We start from the raw sequence: 20,057 nt of genomic DNA on the forward strand, positions 1-20,057 counted from the left end.
ATATACATCCAGTTCTTACTGTGTAGTGTTATATCTATTGTTATATAGCTGTGTAAGCTAGTCCAGTGCAGTATTATTGTCAGTAATAACCTCTGCATTGTACAAACGGTGACTATCTGTGTGTGCATTTGATAGCTGAGTGGTGTCCATTTCGTGTCTTTCACTTAACCTGCTATCCCTATATTCTATAACCTGAGGGGGCTTGGTGCGTCAGGTTTTATCTACATATTTCACAAAGATATACTGTATTACGTATTTTTCTCTGTGATTTAGTCACCATATCTCTCCTTTATCTCTGCTAGTGCTGACTACACTGCGCAGAGGTTTGGGTTTAGAGATATAGTGCTGCTGATAATTGTACTGTGTTACCTCATACTGCAAGTTATATCATGTCTGCTTCTGAGGGTAACGGTTCTGGGGCTGAACACACTGCCGGTGTTGCTGAAGCCACAGACCCATATGAGGAGAATATAGCAGCTGTGGGCTCTGGTTCTGGGGGCTCCTTGCCCCCCAGTGGGACTGTGGCAACGGAGGCACATACTGACCCACCGTGGGCCGCTTTTTCCACGCTTCTGCATACGCTAGTTCATAAACTAACGCCCCCTATGGGACCCCCAATGCCGGTACAACCGTATGTGGTCCCTGCAGCTAACCCGCCGTCGGCGGACGATTTATCTGCTCAGTTAAAGAAGTTGAACCAGTCCCTGACTACTAAAAAGTCTGACCATCGCTCACCTAAGTCCAAGGGGTCCTCTAAGCGAGTGCTTGTCTCCTCACAATCCACTGCTGTCACTGACACCTCGTCTGATGAAGACGGCACGTATACTGACCCCACAGGTTCTGACTCAGATACGGCTGATGGGGAGGGTAGTTCACATGTGGATGTTCCTGATCTTTTGGAGGCTATTAAGTTAATTCTACAGATTTCGGATGATCCCGAGCCATCCATCCCTACTAAGAAACCAGATAGGTTCAAGCGTCAGAAGGTGGTTAAACAAGTTTTACCTCACTCTGACCACCTAGTGGATATACGTCAGGAACCCTGGGAAAACCCGAGTACGAAGTTTGTGCCTCACAAGAAGATGCTAGCTCGCTATCCCCTCGCGCCAGAGCTGTCTAAGAATTGGGAAACGCCTCCTCCAGTGGACTCACATGTGGCCAGGATGGTGGTTTCCTCAGCTCTGCCTGTCACTACCGTCACGTTTCTAAAAGTGTTAGGTTCCTGGTGCTCAGAACAAGGGAGATGTTATGAAGCGAGTCTAGAGCACCAGGACGTAATGCTGGGAAAGGGGAATGGAAAGGGAATAGCCCCTGGTGCCCTATCTCCGTTGTCTCGCCCGTGCTGTCAGTACACTCTTGCGAGACTATGGTTGCTTGAGCCCATGGCAGCCGCGTTTGAAGGGCGGATTACGTCTGCCCAACTTCGATGCCCCCTCAGGTCTTAATGAGAGACAAAGAGTGAACCGAGACAGGGTGATAACAAGGGGCCCTCTGACTAAACAACAAGGCCAGGGGCTACTAACAAACCTAAAACCAAAGTATGTGCGGCTTGCCGCCAAAGGAAAAGAACAACAAAGGAAATGCTGACCACACGCCGACACAATACTTTCGTGTACCGGCGGTGACAGCATAAGCAGAACCCTCTGCAAAACACCAGTGACAGAAATAATAAGGGAATACAGCGGCCTAGGCCGACGGACGCGGCAGTGCCGCTACTCACGGAACCGGTACGAATACTGGCAAACGGACAGGAACTCCCAATGCTGCTGACACAGACTCTCAGAACTGGAGGACAGGCAGAATCCCAAACGACAGACCGGTGGACACCAAGAAGCCAGAAACTTGACCAGGCAAAGGCACTGGACCTCAGGACAGGAACGCCTCACGGCAGGACACGGGATCAGACATAGGAATCGACACAGGGACTGACACAGGAATCGACACAGGAAGCTCAGGAACTAGCAGGAACCAAGCTCAGAACTCAAGCAGACTGGAAACCCAGAAATATCACTAGCGTCTGTGAATAGCACTGAGCCAGCATATAACAGAGAGGCCTAATTAATAATCTCATGCAGCTGCCCTGTTGCATGACTCCAAACTGACAAGATGCAATTAGCAGCCAGGTGAGGCTGAACACATGGGAACAAGCTGCAATTACACAGACTCACCAGCGGCAGCAACCAAGAGTACTCTTAAACAGAGCAACGGGAAATCCTGGCCTGCGAAACAACTTATAAACATAAAATACCTAACTGACATGCAAAACAGGAATGAGCCACAGCCGTGGCTCATAACAAAAAGAGCCTACGGATAAGCGTGTGGAGGGTTGTCTGAAAGCGATTTACACCCTCACGGGTGTCACGATCCTGACTGTAGTTCTCGTATTTGGTGACTTACCCCTGCCATCTGTCCTGGATCCTGTGCCTTTTTGCTCACTGAGATAAACAGCATGCCAATACCATGAGTTTCCTGAGTTCTCTGCCTGGAAGGTAATAGTTAACGAGCTCCACCTGTGGTGATCTTCTGTGTGAGTCTGAATTCAGCAATCTGAAGTTTAGGCCTAAAAGGCCAGCATCCTGTGTTTGCAGAAGTTCAGGCTTCAGTGTTCTCTCGGCCTGCTAGGCCTCACTCCACTTCACAGCCTAGTCTAGAGTACTCACATGACAGTGACTGTTTCACCTGACCCAGAGCTGTCCAATCCTGTGCCAGCCTGAGACTCTCTGAATCACCTGACACTGCTCACCAATCACCAAGGACCAGGAAGTATAAGTCTGAAGGCTGGAGTTGGAAACACTGCCAGTTCCTCATGTCACACACAGCTCTGTGTGAGCTTTGAAGCTGAGCTCCCTAAAGGTAACCCTTGTACTTTAGTTCCTGTAAAAACTCAGTTTCTTTGTTACCCAGTTTGGATTACATTTGTGTTGCCATTGATATCCAGTATTTCTACAAGTCTCAACTTAAAGGCACAGTACAGTATTCCACCATCTCCACTTAAAGGCACAGTTGCAGTGTTTCATCTTAAAGGCACAGTATAAAGGCACGGTTGCAGTGTTTCATCTTAAAGGCACGGTGCAGTGTTCCACAGTCTCAACTGGAAACCACAGCTGCAGTGTTCTACCGTCACAGCCGCAGGGTTCTTCAGCCTCGTACTAGAGTTATAGTCACAGTCATCGTTCTACTTTCAGTTGCATTTCCAGTTATATCCGGTACCAGCACGCATTACAGTTGCATCCCAGTCTCACCAGTAACCAGTCCGTCTTACTATCTTGCCAGTAACCTCGACTACATAAGCACCTACTCCTGTGACACTATATCCAGTACAGTCTCACCTATACATTCATCCTATCAAAGTCCCTGGTGATCCTGTGGTCAGGATACGGCTTCCTCTGCCAAGGCCCGGGTTCGATCCCCGGTCAGGGATTGCTCCTTCTTCTCACTGAATCCTACAGACCAGCCTACTATTCACATAGTTCTCCAGTTGCCCGCACAGACTTCACTAACACCGGGTTCACAAAACCACAGTCATGACAACGGGTGCTGCGCAAAGGCCCACTATTGCAGCTACATGGGCTGCCGAGGCTATTGAAGCGTGGGAGTTAGATACTAAAATCTCCTCTGACCATGCTAGACAATGCTTGTCATATATTGTCACATCTTCTCGCTATATTAAAGAGGTGGCTTCGGATGCCGGTATTATAGCAGCCAAGGCCTCTACTACGTCAGTCCTGGCTCGCCGGATATTGTGGCTGAGATCCTGGTCTGTGGATCTGGACTCTAGAAAAACCCTTGAGGTACTCCCTTTCAAGGGAGATATTCTGTTTGGGGAGGACTTAAATAAGATAGTGGCTGACTTGGCTACTGCCAAAACTGCCTGTCTACCAAATACCGCTCCTTCTGTGTCGAAGGCTAAAGGTACGTCCTTTCGCCCTTCAGGTAAAGCAAAAGGTCAGGCGTACCACAAGCAGGCCCGCACTTCCAAACCTGGTAAGCCGAAGCCCAAAAGAGCCTGGGCTGCCAGTCAGCCAGCTTCCAAGACCGATAAGCCTGCCGCATGATGGGGCGGGCCTCCCCCTGGCGGATCCCAGGGTGGGGGGCCGGCTTCTAGGGTATACCCAGGAATGGTTGAAGACCACTTCAGATGCCTGGGTACGGGAAGTCGTCACTCGAGGTTACGCCATAGCCTTCAAAAACCGACCCCCTCATAGATTTTGCCAGACAGACTACCCGTCGGACCAGACAAAGGCAAACACTCTGCATTCGGTGGTACAGACCCTCCTGGATACAGGAGTTGTTGTACAGGTGCCTCTTGCTCAGAGGGGCCGGGGGTACTATTCTCTGTTGTTTCTAGTCCCGAAACCGAATGGGTCCTCCCGGCCCATTCTCAACCTCAAGGCATTGAACAAGTTTGTGAAGGTTTCCAAGTTCCGTATGGAAACCCTTTGCTCTATAGTTCTGGCCTTGGAACCTGGGGACTACATGGTCTCCCTGGATATACAGGATGCTTACCTGCATATTCCTATAGCAGCGTCACATCAGCAATACCTGAGGTTCACTATTGGCAACCTTCATTACCAGTTTCGGGCGTTACCTTTTGGTTTAACAACGGCTCCGTGAGTTTTCACCAAAGTAATGGCGGTGATGACGGTGGTACTCCGCCGTCAAGGGGTCAGGATACTGCCGTACCTGGATGACTTGTTAATCCTGGCAAATTCCCCAGAACTTCTCCTGTGTTATCTGGATATGAGCCGGGGTGGCTCATCAACTGGAAGAAATCCTCCCTGGTCCCTGCTCAGAGCATGGTGCACCTGGGAGCGCTATTGGACACTCACAACTAGCGGTTGTTCTTGTCTCAGGAGAAAGTCCTGAAGCTTCAGGACAGGATTCGTTGCTTCCTTTCTCGTCTGCAAGTGTCGATACATTCGGCGATGCTGGTGCTGGGCCTCATGGCCTCAGCATTCGACATGGTGGAGTATGCTCAATTCCATTCTCGCCCCCTCCAGAGGCTGATTCTAGCCAAGTGGGACGGCCTGCCTCACCGGATCAGGTCTCAGATGATCTCATTGACTCCGGAGGTCCGTCTGTCGATACTTTGGTGACTCCGGGGCCTACAGTTGTGCGGGGCCGTCCCTTCTGGATATCCAACTGGGTCCTGTTGACGACAGATGCCAGTCTAAGAGGTTGGGGCGTGGTGCTGGAGCAACACTCCCTTCAGTGTCGGTGGACCAAGGAGGAATCTCTCCTCTCGATCAACATTCTGGAATTGCGGGCGGTCTTCAGTGCGTTGAACCTGGCCCAGCATTTAATTCAGAACCGTCCTGTTCAAATACAGTCAGACAACGCCGCCACAGTGGCTTACATAAATCATCAAGGCAGCACTCTAAGCCGTTTGGCAATGAAGGAAGTCTCACGGATTCTATGTTGGGCGGAACACCATCTACCGGCCATATCGGCAATATTCATTCCGGGAGTCCTGTATTGGGAAGCGGACTTTCTCAGTCGTCGGGACGTGCATGCAGGCAAGTGGAGCCTCCATCCAGAAGTGTTTCAACTCCTAGTGGAAAAGTGGGGTCTTCCAGATGTAGATCTAATGGCGTCTCGACACAATCACAAGGTTCCGGTCTTCGGAACAAGGACAAGGGATCCTCAAGCAGCATTCGTGGATGCACTGGCGGTGCCGTGGAGGTTTCGGCTGCCGTACGTGTTCCCTCCGGTGTCACTCCTGCCCAGGGTAATTCGGAAGTTCAAGCAAGAAAAAGGAAAACTGCTTCTCATAGCTCCAGTGTGGCCCAGACGGCCCTGGTTCTCAGACCTGCAAGGCCTATCGTCAGAGCGTCCACTTCTGCTTCCACAATGCCCAAACCTCCTCGTTCAGGGCCCCTGTGTCTACCAGGACCTAGCCCGGCTGTCTTTGACGGCGTGGCTCTTGAAGCTTCCGTCTTGAGGGCTAAGGGTTTTTCTGAAGAGGTCATTAAAACTATGTTGCGGGCCCGGAAACCGGCTTCTGCTCGGGTTTACTATAGGGTCTGGCATTCCTACTTTGTTTGGTGCGCATCTAATAATTATGATGCTTCCAACCTTAGTACAGCTAAACTTTTGGCTTTTCTGCAGCAGGGCCTAGATTTAGGCCTGCGTCTGGCCTCCCTCAAGGTTCATATTTCGGCCTTGTTCGGTGTGGTTTCAGAGAAAAATTGCGACTTTACCTTATGTTCATACTTTCACTCAGGGTGTGTTGCGTATCCAACCTCTCTATGTCCTGCCTGTGGCTCCTTGGGACTTGTCGGTGGTTTTGGAGGCGTTGCAGGAGCCTCCGTTTGAACCCCTGGGTTCAGCTGACCTTCAGTGGCTTTCCCTTAAGGTGGTGTTCTTGCTGGCTATTGCCTCTGCTAGAAGAGTGTCTGATCTGGGTGCCTTGTCTTGTAGTACCCCATATCTGATTTTTCACCGTGACCGGGCGGTTCTTAGGACTCGTCCCGGATATTTACCTAAGGTGGTTTCTCCGTTCCACCTTAATCAGGAGATTGTGGTTCCAGCCTTTGTCTCTCCTGATTTGTCTCCCAAAGAGCGGTCTTTAGATGTGGTACGGGCTCTCCGTATCTACGTGAAGAAAACTGCTTCTATTCGAAAATCTGATTTTCTCTTTGTTTTGTTTGGATTTCACAAACGTGGCTGGCCTGCTCACAAGCAGACCCTGGCCAGATGGATTAGAATGGTGATTGCACATGCTTATGTGAAGGCTAGTCTGTCAGCTCCTGCTCACATTACGGCCCATTCTACTCGGTCTGTTGGACCTTCTTGGGCGGCCCAACGTGGTGCGACCCTTGAACAATTGTGCAAGGCGGCTACGTGGTCCTCCGGGAACACGTCCATAAGGTTCTATGCCTTCGATACTGCCGCTTCCCAGGATGCTTCCTTTGGACGCCGGGTTCTTGTGCCCGCTACAGTGCGTCCCCTCCCATAAGGAACTGCTTTAGGACATCCCCATTGTCCAATCCTTGTGGAGCCCAGTGTACCCCGCAGCAGAAAATGAGATTTATGGTAAGAACTTACCTTTGTTAAATCTCTTTCTGCGAGGTACACTGGGCTCCACAAGACGCCCACCCTGACGCACTTAGCTTCTTTGGGTTGGTATGGCATTAACCGCTGACACTTCTCTTGTCGTGAGAGTGTGGTGTATGTGGCTACTAACTGTTGTCTTCTCTTTTCCTGCTACTGCATTGGGCTAGTTAACTAAAAACTGAGCTCCTGTGCAGGAAGCGGGGTTATAGAGTAGGCGGCGCTGTGCATTCTGGGAACAGTCAAAGCTTTGAGCCTGTTGGTGCCTCGGATCAAGATCCTACTCTACACCCCATTGTCCAATCCTTGTGGAGCCCAGTGTACCTCGCAGAAAGAGATTTAACAAAGGTAAGTTCTTACCATAAATCTCGTTTTCACTCAGTGGGCTATTCCTATATTACAATACCTGAGGGGGCCTAGTGTTTCAGGTTTTTTTTCTTTCTGTTTAATATAGGTGTGTTTCACAAGGTATACTGACAGTGTATTTTTCCTTGTGAATTATAGTCGCCATTTAATCTGTATCTCTTGAACTCCCGGTCTGTGCTATCATAGGCACGCTTTACTGAGAGTTCTTGATATGCATAGTGCTGCTACACTTTGTACCTGGTTGCCCGATATTGTGCACATAGTTATGTCTGCTACACATGGCAGCAACGCTGCGGTTTCTCCCACACTGCATGGTAGTGAGGCTGCGGACGTCATGGAGGATAATATAGCAGCTGAGAGTTCAGGTTCAGGGGGTTCCTTGCCCCCCAGTGGGTCGATAGCACCGGGGGCATCACAAAACCCACCGTGGGCTACATTTTCCACATTATTAAACACGCTTGTGACTAAATAAACGCCCCCTGTGAGACCATCTGTGCCACTGCAACAGTTTATGGTCCCTGCTGTAAACCCGCCATGGGCGGATCAGCTTTCCACTCAGTTACAGCATTTGAACCGATCTATGACTAAATCTAAGGGTCACTCTCGCCCGCCTAAGACATCTTCTAAACGGGCCATTACCTCCTCCCAATCCACTGCCATTCCAGACACATCCTCTGACGAGGACGGTGCATATACTGATCCCACAGACACTGACACAGATGTTTCTGATGGGGAAGGAAAATCATTAGTGGATGTCCCAGATTTGATTGAGGCTATCAGACTCATTCTTCAGGTGACCGATGAGCCTGAGTCTGTCTCCAAGAAACCGGATAGGTTTAAACGTAAGAAGGTGGTTAAACAAGTTTTACCCCATTCTGATCACCTGGCTGACATACGTCAGGAATCCTGGGAAAATCCCGGGACTAAATTTACACAGAATAAGAGACTGTTGGTTCGCTATCCTCTCTCTCCGGAGGTATGTAAAAATTGGGAAACCTCTCCGCCTGTAGTTTCTCATGTGGCGCGTATGGTTGTTTCCTCTGCTCTGCCAGTAACTTCCGTCACCTCTCTGAAGGAACCGACGGATCGACGTGTGGAGGGCTGTTTAAAAGCGATATATACCCTAACGGGGGATGTGCATAGGCCAACAATTGCAGCAACTTGGGATGTTGAGGCGTGGGCTCAGGAACTTGAGTCGGAACTGCCTTCCAATGCATCCGAGCATGCTCGACAGTGTCTCTCGTATATTGCCACGGCTTCTCTGTACCTTAAGGAGGCGGCCTCCGATGCCGGGGTGCTCGCAGCCAAGGCTGCTACTACGTCCGTCTTGGCCAGACGTATCCTTTGGTTGAGATCCTGGTCGGTGGATATGGATTAAAAGAAAACCCTGGAGGTGCTTCCTTTCAAGGGAGACATTCTCTTTGGGGAAGACCTCAATAAGATTGTGGCTGATCTGGCTACTGCTAAAACAGCTTGCCTACCTAGTACAGCTCCTTCAACGCAGAAGGCTAAAAGTACTTTCCCTCTGCCCTTTCGTCCTCCAGGTAAAGCAAAAGGTTAGGTGTACCCAAAGCAAGAGCGTGCTTCCAGACCTGCCAAGCCCAGACCGAAGCGTGCCTGGGCCGCCTGTCAGCCAGCTTCCAAAACGGACAAGCCTGCCGCATGACGGGGCGGGCCTCCCTCTGAGGGATCCCAAGGTGGGGGGCCGACTTCTAGGTTTTGCCCAGGAATGGTTGAAGACCACTTCAGATACCTAGGCGAGGGAAGTCGTCGCTCGAGGTTACGCCATACCCTTCAAGATTCGTCCCCCGCAGCGGTTTTGCCTGACAGACGTGTTTCTGGATCCGGCAAAAGCAAACACGTTGCACTCGGTGGTACATTCCCTCCTGACCATAGGAGTGGTAGTACAGGTGCCTCTGGCTCAGAGAGGCAGGGGGTACTATTCATCGTTGTTTCTAGTCCCGAAACCGAACGGGTCCTCGCAGCCCATTCACAATTTGAAGTCCTTGAACAAGCATGTGCGGATCTCCAAGTTTCGTATGGAAACTTTGCGCTCTATTGTTCTGGCCATGGAGCCTGGGGACTATATGGTCTCCCTGGACATACAGGATGCCTACCTGCATATTTCTATTGCGGTATCTCATCAACAGTACCTGCGGTTTGTGGTGGGCAACCTTCATTACCAGTTTCGGGCATTACCCTTTGGTTTGACAACGGCTCCCCGAGTTTTCACCAAAGTAATGGCGGTCATGACGGCTACACTCTGCCGTCAAGGGGTCAGGATCCTACCGTAGTTGGACGATTTGTTGATCCTGGCGAATTCCCCAGATCTTCTCCTGTGTCATCTCGATCTGACTGTCCAGTGCATGAAAGCCCACGGGTGGCTGATCAACTGGAAGAAATCCTCCCGGGTGCCTGCTCGGAGCATGTTACACCTGGGAGCATTATTGGACACACAACCAACAGTTATCCCTGTCTCGGGAGAAAGTCCTGAAGCTTCAGGACAGGATTCGATGCTTCCTATCTCGTCCGCAAGTGTCGATACATTTGGCAATGCAAGTGCTAGGTCTCATGGTGTCTGCTTTCGACATGGTGGAGTATGCTGAGTTCCACTCTCGCCCTCTGCAGAAGTTAATTCTGGCCAAATGGGAGGGCCTGTCTCACCGAATCAGATCTCACATGATCTCATTGTCTCCGGAGGTCCGTCTGTCACTGAGCTGGTGGCTGCAGGATCGACAATTGAGCAGGGGCCGTCCCTTCTGGATATCCGACTGGGTCCTTCTGACGACAGATGCCAGCCTGAGAGGTTGGGGCGCGGTATTGGAACACCACTCTCTTCAAGGTCGGTGGACCAAGGAAGAGTCTCTACTCCCGATAAATATTCTGGAACTGCGGGCAGTGTTTAATGCGTTGACAATGGCCCAGCATCTAATACGGAACAGACCTGTTCAAGTACAGTCGGACAACGCCACCACAGTGGCGTACATCAATCAACAAGGCGGCACTCGAAGACGCATGGCAATGAGGGAGGTATCACGGATTCTTCAGTGGGCAGAACGCCATCTGCTGGCCATATCCGCAGTGTTCATTCCGGGAGTCCTGAACTGGGAAGCGGACTATCTCAGTCGTCAAGACGTACACGCAGGAGAGTGGAGCCTCCATCTGGAGGTGTTTCAACTTCTCGTGGACACGTGGGGTCTTCCAGATGTGGATCTGATGGCGTCTCGACACAATCACAAGGTTCCGGTCTTCGGAGCAAGGACAAGGGATCCTCAAGCTGCGTTCGTGGACGCTCTGGCAATTCCATGGAACTTTCAGCTACCGTACGTGTTCCCTCCAGTGTCACTCCTGCCCAGAGTAATATGGAAGTTCAAGCAAGAAGGAGGAAACCTGCTTCTGGTCGCTCCAGCATGGCCCAGACGGAACTGGTTCTCCGATCTACTGGGTCTCTCGTCGGATCGTCCCCTTCTACTACCACAACGACCAGACCTCCTTGTTCAGGGCCCTTGTGTTTACCAGGATTTGGCTTGTCTGGCATTGATGGCATGGCCCTTGAGGCTTCCGTCCTGAGGGCCAAGGGTTTTTCTCAGGTGGTCGTTCAAACTATGTTGAAGGCTCGTAAGCCGGCTTCTGCTCGGGTCTATCATAGGGTCTGGAATGCTTACTTTACTTGGTGTGCATCTCATAATCATGACGTTTTCAAGTTTAGTACGGCCAAATTATTGGCTTTTCTACAACATGGCCTAGACTTAGGCTTGCGTCTGGCCTCCCTCAAGGTTCACATTTCTGCCTTGTCGGTTTGGTTTCAGAGAAAGATTGCCACCCTACCTGATGTCCATACGTTCACTCAGGGTGTGTTGCGGATTCAGCCTCCTTATGTGCCGCCTGTTGCCCCTTGGGACTTGTCGGTGGTTTTGGAGGCCTTGCAAGTGTCTCCTTTTGAGCCTCTCTTGCCTCTGCTGACCTTAAGTGGCTTTCCCTTAAGGTCCTATTCTTACTGGCTATTGCTTCAGATAGAAGGGTCTCGGACTTGGGTGCCTTATCCTGTAAGTCTCCCTATTTGATTTTTCGCCGTGTCTGGGCGGTTCTTAGAACGTGGCCAGGTTATTTGCCTAAGGTGGTGTCTTCTTTCCACCTTAACCAGGAGATTGTGGTTCCGGCCTTTAATTCTCCTGAGTTGTCTTCCAAAGAGCGGTCTTTGGATGTGGTACGGGGTCTCCATATCTATGTGAAGAGAACATCCTCCATTAGGAAATCTGATTCTCTGTTTGTATTGTTTGGTTTTCACAAACGTGGCTGGCCTGCTTCCAAGAAGACTCTGGCCAGATGGATTAGAATGGTGATTGCACATGCTTATGTACAGGCTGTTCGTCCAGCTCCTGCTACCGTTAAGGCCCATTCTACTCGGTCGGTTGGACCTTCTTGAGCGGCCCTCCGTGGTGCGACCCTTGAACAGTTGTGCAAGGCGGCTACGTGGTCCTCTGGGAACACGTTTATAAGGTTCTATGCCTTCGATACCGCCACTTCCCAGGATGCTTCCTTTGGACGCCGAGTTCTTGTGCCTGCTACAGTGCGTCCCCTCCCATAAGGTACTGCTTTAGGACATCCCCGATGTTAATCCTTGTGGAGCCCAGTGTACCCCGCAGCAGAAAACGAGATTTATGGTAAGAACTTACCATTGTTAAATCTCTTTCTGCGAGGTACACTGGGCTCCACAAGGCGCCCACCCTGACGCACTTAGCTTTTTTGGGTTGGTATTGGCATAGCCACTGACACCCTCTCCTGTGGTGAGTGTGTGGTCTACTTGGCTACGAGCGGTTGTCATCTCTGGTACCCGCTACTGCATTGGGCTTGTTAACGAAATTGAGCTCCCTGTGCGTGGAGGCGAGGTTATAGAGGAGGCGGCGCTGAGCATTCTGGGAACAGTCAAAAGCTTTGAGCCTGTTGGTGCCTCTGATCAAGATCCTACTCTACACCCCGATGTTAATCCTTGTGGAGCCCAGTGTACCTAGCAGAAAGAGATTTAACAACGGTAAGTTCTTACCATAAATCTCGTTTTTTCAACCCAGCCTGTAACATGGCAGTTAGGAGCTGATTGGCTGGTACTTTATCTCCATCCAATGCTTAGTAAGTAGACCCCTATGTTCCTGCAGGAACCCAGTCACGTGTTATATCAACATGGCTGTGACATTGCAACCAATGATGCTTGTCGACCTAACATACCACACCCATTCCTGTCCTGTCTTGCCATTGGTTTCCAGGGCTGTCTCATAAACTGCAACCTAGGGATGTTTGCCAGCGACAATAACCATCAATGGTAAACAAACCATCTATGGTGAACCATCGATAGTTTGCACCACTCAATGGTCACCAATGAAAAACCAGGGGCGGGGCTTAGTGGGTGTCGGGGGTGGAGCGAAGCTCCGTGTCCCATCACCACGTTTAAAAAAAAAAAAAAATGTATTTTGTTGTACCTTTCCATCGATGGAGGAAAAACCATCTGGTTCTCCCCCATCGATGGCAAAAGTATTCTACATCGGCCATAAACCATCGATGATTTGGAATCATTGATGGTTGATGGCCATCCCTACTGCAACCATTCTTCAGCAGGTCCTCAGTATTTTACAGTACATTTGTATGTCAGTGTGGGGTATTGGTGTCCTTTTTATATATGAGTGCATTCTATGCTGGAATTAGATCTCATTCTGGGGCAGATGTATTAACCTGGAGAAGGCATAAGAAAGTGATAAACCAGTGATAAGTGCAAGGTGATAAACACACCAGCCAGTCAGCTCCTACCTGTCAATTTACATATTGGAGCTGATTGGCTGGTGTCTTCATGGATTTGGTGTAATGCTGTTTTCTGGGTAAATGTATAGTATGAAATATTTAGGTTTTTGTATCTGTCAACTATCTGAATCCATCTTGTGCTGCTTGCTACCATTGTGATCACAAGAGATTATAAAGCAGGGAGAAAAATAATGATATAACAGGCCAGTAATGTAAATGTATACTGTAGCATGGAAATAAATTCCCTTTTTTATAGTTTTCTATCTACCACTCTCATTTTAATTTGAGTTCTTTATTTTTATATTATTGATAGCCAGCATGAAGGAGCCACTATAACCGCAGCAATTGTACACACTGATTTTTACAATAGCAGAAAGCTAATGTTATTTCTTTATAGTCTCAGAAAAATTGAATGTTGACACCCTTTCACCATATTAATATCCCACGTAATTATTCACATTATTACCTGTGACCTGTAACCAGTGTCGGACTGGGGCATGTAGGGCCCACCAGGGAAATGCAATCGCAGGGGCCCACTAAGGGGCGTTGCCATATGCTGGAAGGGGTGTGGTCAAGTGACCAGAGAGGAGTGGCCAGCCATTATATGCCCCACCTAGCATAGTATATAAAGAAAAAGAGTTCTGCCCACTTCAAGCTGTTGTGTATATGCCTGGGTTACAACGGGAGAGAGCAATAGTACATACCTCCCAACATGACCCTCACCAGGAGGGATAAAATGCTCTGCTTCTGGACTTGTCTCTTTGTTTAAGATTGCCGGCACCTGTTTTGAGCAGATTAATGGATAAGGAAGCTGTTTCACCACAGGTGATGGCAATCATAAATTATGAAGGAAGTCCAGGAGCGGAGCATTCTGTCCCTCTTGGAGTGGGTCATGTTGGAGGTATGGTAGTATATGTGCCTGGGTTACAGCGGGAGAGAACAGTAGTATATGTGCCGGGTTACAGCGGGAGAGAGCAGTAGTATATGTGCCTGGGTTACACCAGGAGAGAGCAGTAGTATATGTGCCTGGGTTACACCAGGAGAGAGCAGTAGTATATGTGCCTGGGTTACACCAGGAGAGAGCAGTACATACACATAAAGACCCCAGTATAGTGCCAGATACAAATAATGACCCCAGTAGTGCAGTGCCAAATGCACAAATGCCACCAGTAGTGCCAGGTACACAGATGCCCCCAGCAGTGCCAGATACACACATGCCCCCAGTATTGCTCCTTATTCACATTGTACCACACCATATTGCTCCTTATTCACATTGTACCACACCATATTGCTCCTTATTCACATTATACCACACTGTATTGATCCTTATTCACATTATACCACACTGTATTGATCCTTATTCACATTATACCACACGGTATTAATCCTTATTCACATTATACCACCTCATATTGCTCCTTATTCACATTAAACAGCACTGTATTGATCCTTATTCATATTATACCACACCATATTGCTCCTTATTCACATTATACCACACTGTATTGCTCCTTATTTACATTATACCACACCGTATTGATCCTTATTCACATTACACCGCACCGTATTGATCCTTATTCACTGTATACAACAACGTACTGAACCTTATTCACATTACACCACACCGTATTGATCCTTTTTCACATTACACTGCACCGTATTGATTCTTATTCACATTATACTGCACCGTATTGATCCTTATTCACATTACACCGCACCGTATTGATCCTTATTCACATTACACTGCACCGTATTGATCCTTATTCACATTACACCGCACCGTATTGATACTTATTCACATTATTCCCACCGTATTGATACTTATTCACATTACACCGCACCGTATTAATCCTTATTCACTTTATACCACACCGCATTGATCCTTATTCACATTACACCGCACCGTATTGATCCTTATTCACATTACACCGCACTGTATTGATCCTTATTTATTCTTTGTCTAATACATTTTATCTTTGTCACTTTTTTTTAAAATGTGGTAGCATTACTACAATAACAATAATCTTTACCAGCTTTTAGTGTGATAATAAGAAAAATGCGATATACAGTAGGTCTGCATTACTAGGCTAAGAAGTATAATATATTGGGTGGGATATGCTAAAGGGAAGATGCAGTTAAACTGCATTTTCCCAATGTCGGGCTTTTGTGTGGAGGGTAACGCCAGCTTTTCTGACGTAAACCTATAGAAGCTTATAGACTTCTTTCCACATTGTGATGTCAGAGGGATCTGATCAGATCCCTCCCAGCACCCCTAGCGGCCACCACGTCACTCTTCGCATGTGCAGACGGACTACCGAGTCATTAACCCGGAAGTCTAGTGAACACTGAACAGTGCTGATCGCAAAGGGCAGCTCTTATCCGGGGAAGACTTAAGTGGGGATTTCTTAGATCAGAAGCACCCTCAAATCCGCCACTATAATCCAGTCACTGGACCCTGCCCATTTATTGTAGTGGACGGAGCTATACAGCAGGCTATTTACCCGGTTTCCTGGCTGTATGAGTTGCTGCCAAGTGCCTACTCGGAGCTGACAGATCCGATTGCGGTAGGAAACCAGAGCCGCCGGTGCTGTCAGCATGCCTGATGCCCCACAAACCGCTGCTGAGCCTGACCCTGCCTGACTGTATGTGTTGCTGCCTGAACGGCTCCGATCGCAGTGTGAAGCCAGAGCCACAGGCGCTGTTAGCATAGCATGTCAGATGCCCCGCAGTTAGCCAGTTAGCATTGCATGTGAGATGCCTCCTCCCCGGACGAGAGCTGGGGAGGAGAGCGCAGCCCCGCCCTCACACAAAAGAGGGCGTGGCTAATACTCTGCAGGGCCTACCGGTGGCCCAGTCTGAGCCTGTCTGTAACCATGTGCTCAGCTACTGGATCCAGTGACATACATCATGTCGAAATGATGGATTGCGAGCAGTGGAGATTATAAATTATAACTGTCGGGTCTAGAACCCAATAAGTAATAATTATGCTCCTATATATCTTGTATCAAGTTGTAGCTGTAGGTGAGCACAGCACTTGTTTTTATAGAAGAAAAGAACTTGGCACCTAAATGTAGTGTTCACTGTAGGTGCAGGTGCTGATCAGTGAGGAGGGCATATTTACATTTTGGAGGACAAAATTGTAGATGTGATTTATCGCCAGCTATTGCAGCTGTAGCGGTACATCACGTCTAAAATTTTGCCCTTCAAAATGTAAATATGCCCTCCACACTGATCAGCACCCTGCACCTAGAGTGAACACTATAAATTGTTAGTTGCAATGATTTCTTTCAGTCTAATTTATTACAGTGGGGAAATAAGTGAGAAAAACCAGGGCAGATAAATGAGTGATCATTTTTTTTGATTATGGAATCGTGTGTGTGTCCAGACTTTGTTCAGTTGTGGGGATGTAGACTGTACATACACCCCTCTTGTATCTTCCATATCGGTCTAGCATTCATAATTAGGTTAGTTTAAAACAATAGTCGTGATTTCAATTGGGTGGCCAAACAACTAATGGGCTCCCGTCGGAGCAAGTGTTGCTTCAATCAGGGACCCATTACTTCTAATTGGAGAAGAGCGGGTTCGGTTTTACCCGGATTTACTCGGATCTCAAAATGGCATCTAATTGGCTCACGGATGTCACGTGTTTTGGATAGCCAATAAGAAAAATCTGGATAAAACCGAACTGGCGTTAATTCTTGCGTTAAATCCGAACCGGCTTATCTCTACTTCTAATGCGCCCAAAGCACTGGGTTTAGCAGCACAAAGCGGGTAAACCTAACTAAAATACTGCCCCCTTGTCACACACTTCTGCTTGCCACCTCGGGAGGCAGAAGTGTCGGTGCCCAATGCATTCACGCTGGAATGGCCAAATAGCAATTGAATCGCCTCCAATATGTTTCTGAATAAATATATAATTAATAATCGTAATCAGTGCAAATGTTTACAATTATCCTTTTAGATGGATGCCTTATTAATTGGTGGATGGATGCGAAACAAAGTCCCCAATAAGCGCCAGCTTTTCAGGGAAGCAGCTGTGAAAACACAAAGGTTTCACTGAACCTGTCTGTTTTCGTACAAATTTTTTTTATTTTTACGGGAGTTCTAATTGGATACCCCGTAATAAAATATCAAACTCCCGTCTTTCACTCCCAACATTTCATAGCACCTAATTGGATACAGGACAAAGTTATGTGTTTGATGGGGAAAAATTGAGATTAATACACATATAAAATTATATTTATGTGTAAGATATAGGAATATTGGTAAGATTATTTTCTATTGGGCATAACTGGTTACTTTCATGCACAGCACAAATATCTAAAACACATAAATATAACATTATATACAGTATATTATTTTTTGTTGTTGTTGTTTTTTTTAATCATCTTAGCCACATTTACTCTACTTAATATAACCGCAAATCCTCGTTGCTTGTAATAGATACAGGTTGAGTATCCCTTATCCAAAATGCTTGGGACCAGAGGTATTTTGGATATCGGATTTTTCCGTATTTTGGAATAATTGCATACCATAATGAGATATCATGGTAATGGGACATAAGTCTAAGCACAGAATGCATTTATGTTACATATACACCTTATACACACAGCCTGAAGGTCATTTTAGCCAATATTTTTTATAACTTTGTGCATTAAACAAAGTGTGTCTACAGTCACACAATTCATTTATGTTTCATATACACCTTATACACACAGCCTGAAGGTCATTTAAAACAATATTTTTAATTACTTTGAGTATTAAACAAAGTTTGTGTACATTGAGCCATCAAAAAACAAAGGTTTCACTATCTCACTCTCACTCAAAAAAGTCCGTATTTCGGAATATTCCGTATTTCGGAATACTTGGATATGGGATACTCAACCTGTAGTAGAAATGCTTTGCTCTTAATGATTTTGATTTTAACGCTGTTTAAACCAGCTTCTTTGTTTAAGGTAGATCTATATTGTACTAATAAAATATGATTATGTTAATTCTGTAAATTCCTGTTACTGCACTTGTATTTGGACAATGGGCTGATTTCCTAAAAATCTAAGAAGAAGCCTAATAATTTTTATATGACACTTTTACAGGACCCAATTGAAGACACACCATTCAATATGACTGATGAGCAGATTGTGGACTTAAAGTCTTCCATATGGAGACACTTTTGTGCGGCACAGGTAGGCAGTTGGGCTGCAAAATCTACAAGTTCTGCTATCTTTTAATGTGACAGTAAAGATGAGGACTAGAATGTAATAGGCTGCAAATTGTAAAACCAGAAAAACAAATGTAAAAAAATAAAAGTTCTTAAGTTGCTACAAACTCATCAATAAATACCATAGAGATATAGTGGCAGTTGCAGTCATTTGGTCTGAACCTTTGCTGGGAAAATAATAAAATAGTAGGGCACTGGGTGGAATCAGACACTTATCCCCAGTGTCCTAAGAAACCAACTGAGGACAATATTTATTAAATAAAATTGGGAGGATTCCTGTAATATAAGATGCTGTCTAGATAATCTCTTGAGCCATTAGATAAGAACAATCATACCGAATCACCTAAACAGCATGTTCTCTTCCAGGCCTGCTACCACAGGTGTAGAGAGAAGCATGATGGGCGATATGACAAGTGTAAGGTAAGGTTTCTTATGTAGTGTAGAGAAACCACATCAATTACAGGAGACTTGTCCTCCATAAATGTTGATAAGGAATACATAAAATCCTATATCTTGTTAGCAATTTCTAAATGTATTTTAGTAATATCCTTTCTAACATGAATTCTCCTTCGCTTTTTGTCCTCATGTTTGCATTTATTTTGTCTACTGTGTATGTCCTTGGTTTATGTCCTGGTTTCCCCAGTGTCCTGCGCTGTAGAGCACAGTGGCACCTTACAGAGCATCACTAATAATAATAATATTAGGTACCAGCAACATGCATGCCAAAGGGAGATTCAGAGGGCATCAAGTATTGTAGTTTCTAAAGTAAGTAAGACTAGACACACGCAGTGTATAATGGCCATGCAGGAATAGTTTATGTCCTTCACAGACACTTGCTTTACATTTCTAAGGGTGTGACCTTGGCGTGTCTGTTCTCTACCAGGAAATTTCAGTTATGATTCTATCATAATATAATCTGATCACATATGTAAGTCTAATGGGGCCCACACATCAGCAATCAAAGAAAAATGATGCATATATTCTTATATAATGATACTCCAATACACCAATATGCGTCCATACATTGCTGATATCGTTTAGTGATATCCTCTTGTTTTTCATCCAAAGATCAGGTCTGCGAATCATCAAAGTGTCCGTTTTACTAGTAAAATACTAGTAACGGTCTGCAAATCGGCTAATCACTGGCATACACTAGCAAACTACAGCTCCAATTGGTCAGTGAAAGCCAACATGTTGGACAACCTGATTTACTGATTCCAACAACATTTTGATCAGAATTGGCAATTTGGAAACCCCATACAGAGCCAGTGTTTTGACACAATCGTCTATGAACCCAGAATTGACACAATTGATGCCATTGCTGATGTACAGTATGGGCCCTATAATCCCTTCATGTTCCTGTGTAAGCGAATTACCCAGGAATAATTATTTCTCTGACGTCCTAGTGGATGCTGGGAACTCCGTAAGGACCATGGGGAATAGCGGGCTCCGAAGGAGGCTGGGCACTCTAGAAAGATCTTAGACTACCTGGTGTGCACTGGCTCCTCCCACTATGACCCTCCTCCAAGCCTCAGTTAGATTTCGTGCCCGGCCGAGGTTGGATGCACACTAGGGGCTCTCCTGAGCTCTTAGAAAGAATAGTCTTAGATTTTTTTTATTTTCAGTGAGA

The 20,057-nt window shown here is 46.9% G+C and overlaps 1 protein-coding gene across 4 annotated transcripts in view; it reads left to right on the forward strand.

Annotated features, from left to right (window-relative positions):
• Positions 1-20,057, forward strand: part of SLF1 (SMC5-SMC6 complex localization factor 1) — a 382,477-nt gene that overhangs the window by 178,146 nt on the left and 184,274 nt on the right. For all 4 annotated transcript variants that reach the window (XM_063964017.1, XM_063964013.1, XM_063964015.1 and 1 more), the window contains exons 6-7: positions 18,303-18,392; positions 18,794-18,847. In XM_063964017.1, the coding sequence (XP_063820087.1) occupies positions 18,303-18,392; positions 18,794-18,847 (144 nt within the window). The remainder of the gene's footprint in view (positions 1-18,302; positions 18,393-18,793; positions 18,848-20,057) is intronic.

This window comes from Pseudophryne corroboree, chromosome 1, assembly GCF_028390025.1.
Source record: "Pseudophryne corroboree isolate aPseCor3 chromosome 1, aPseCor3.hap2, whole genome shotgun sequence".
NCBI lineage: Eukaryota > Metazoa > Chordata > Amphibia > Anura > Myobatrachidae > Pseudophryne > Pseudophryne corroboree.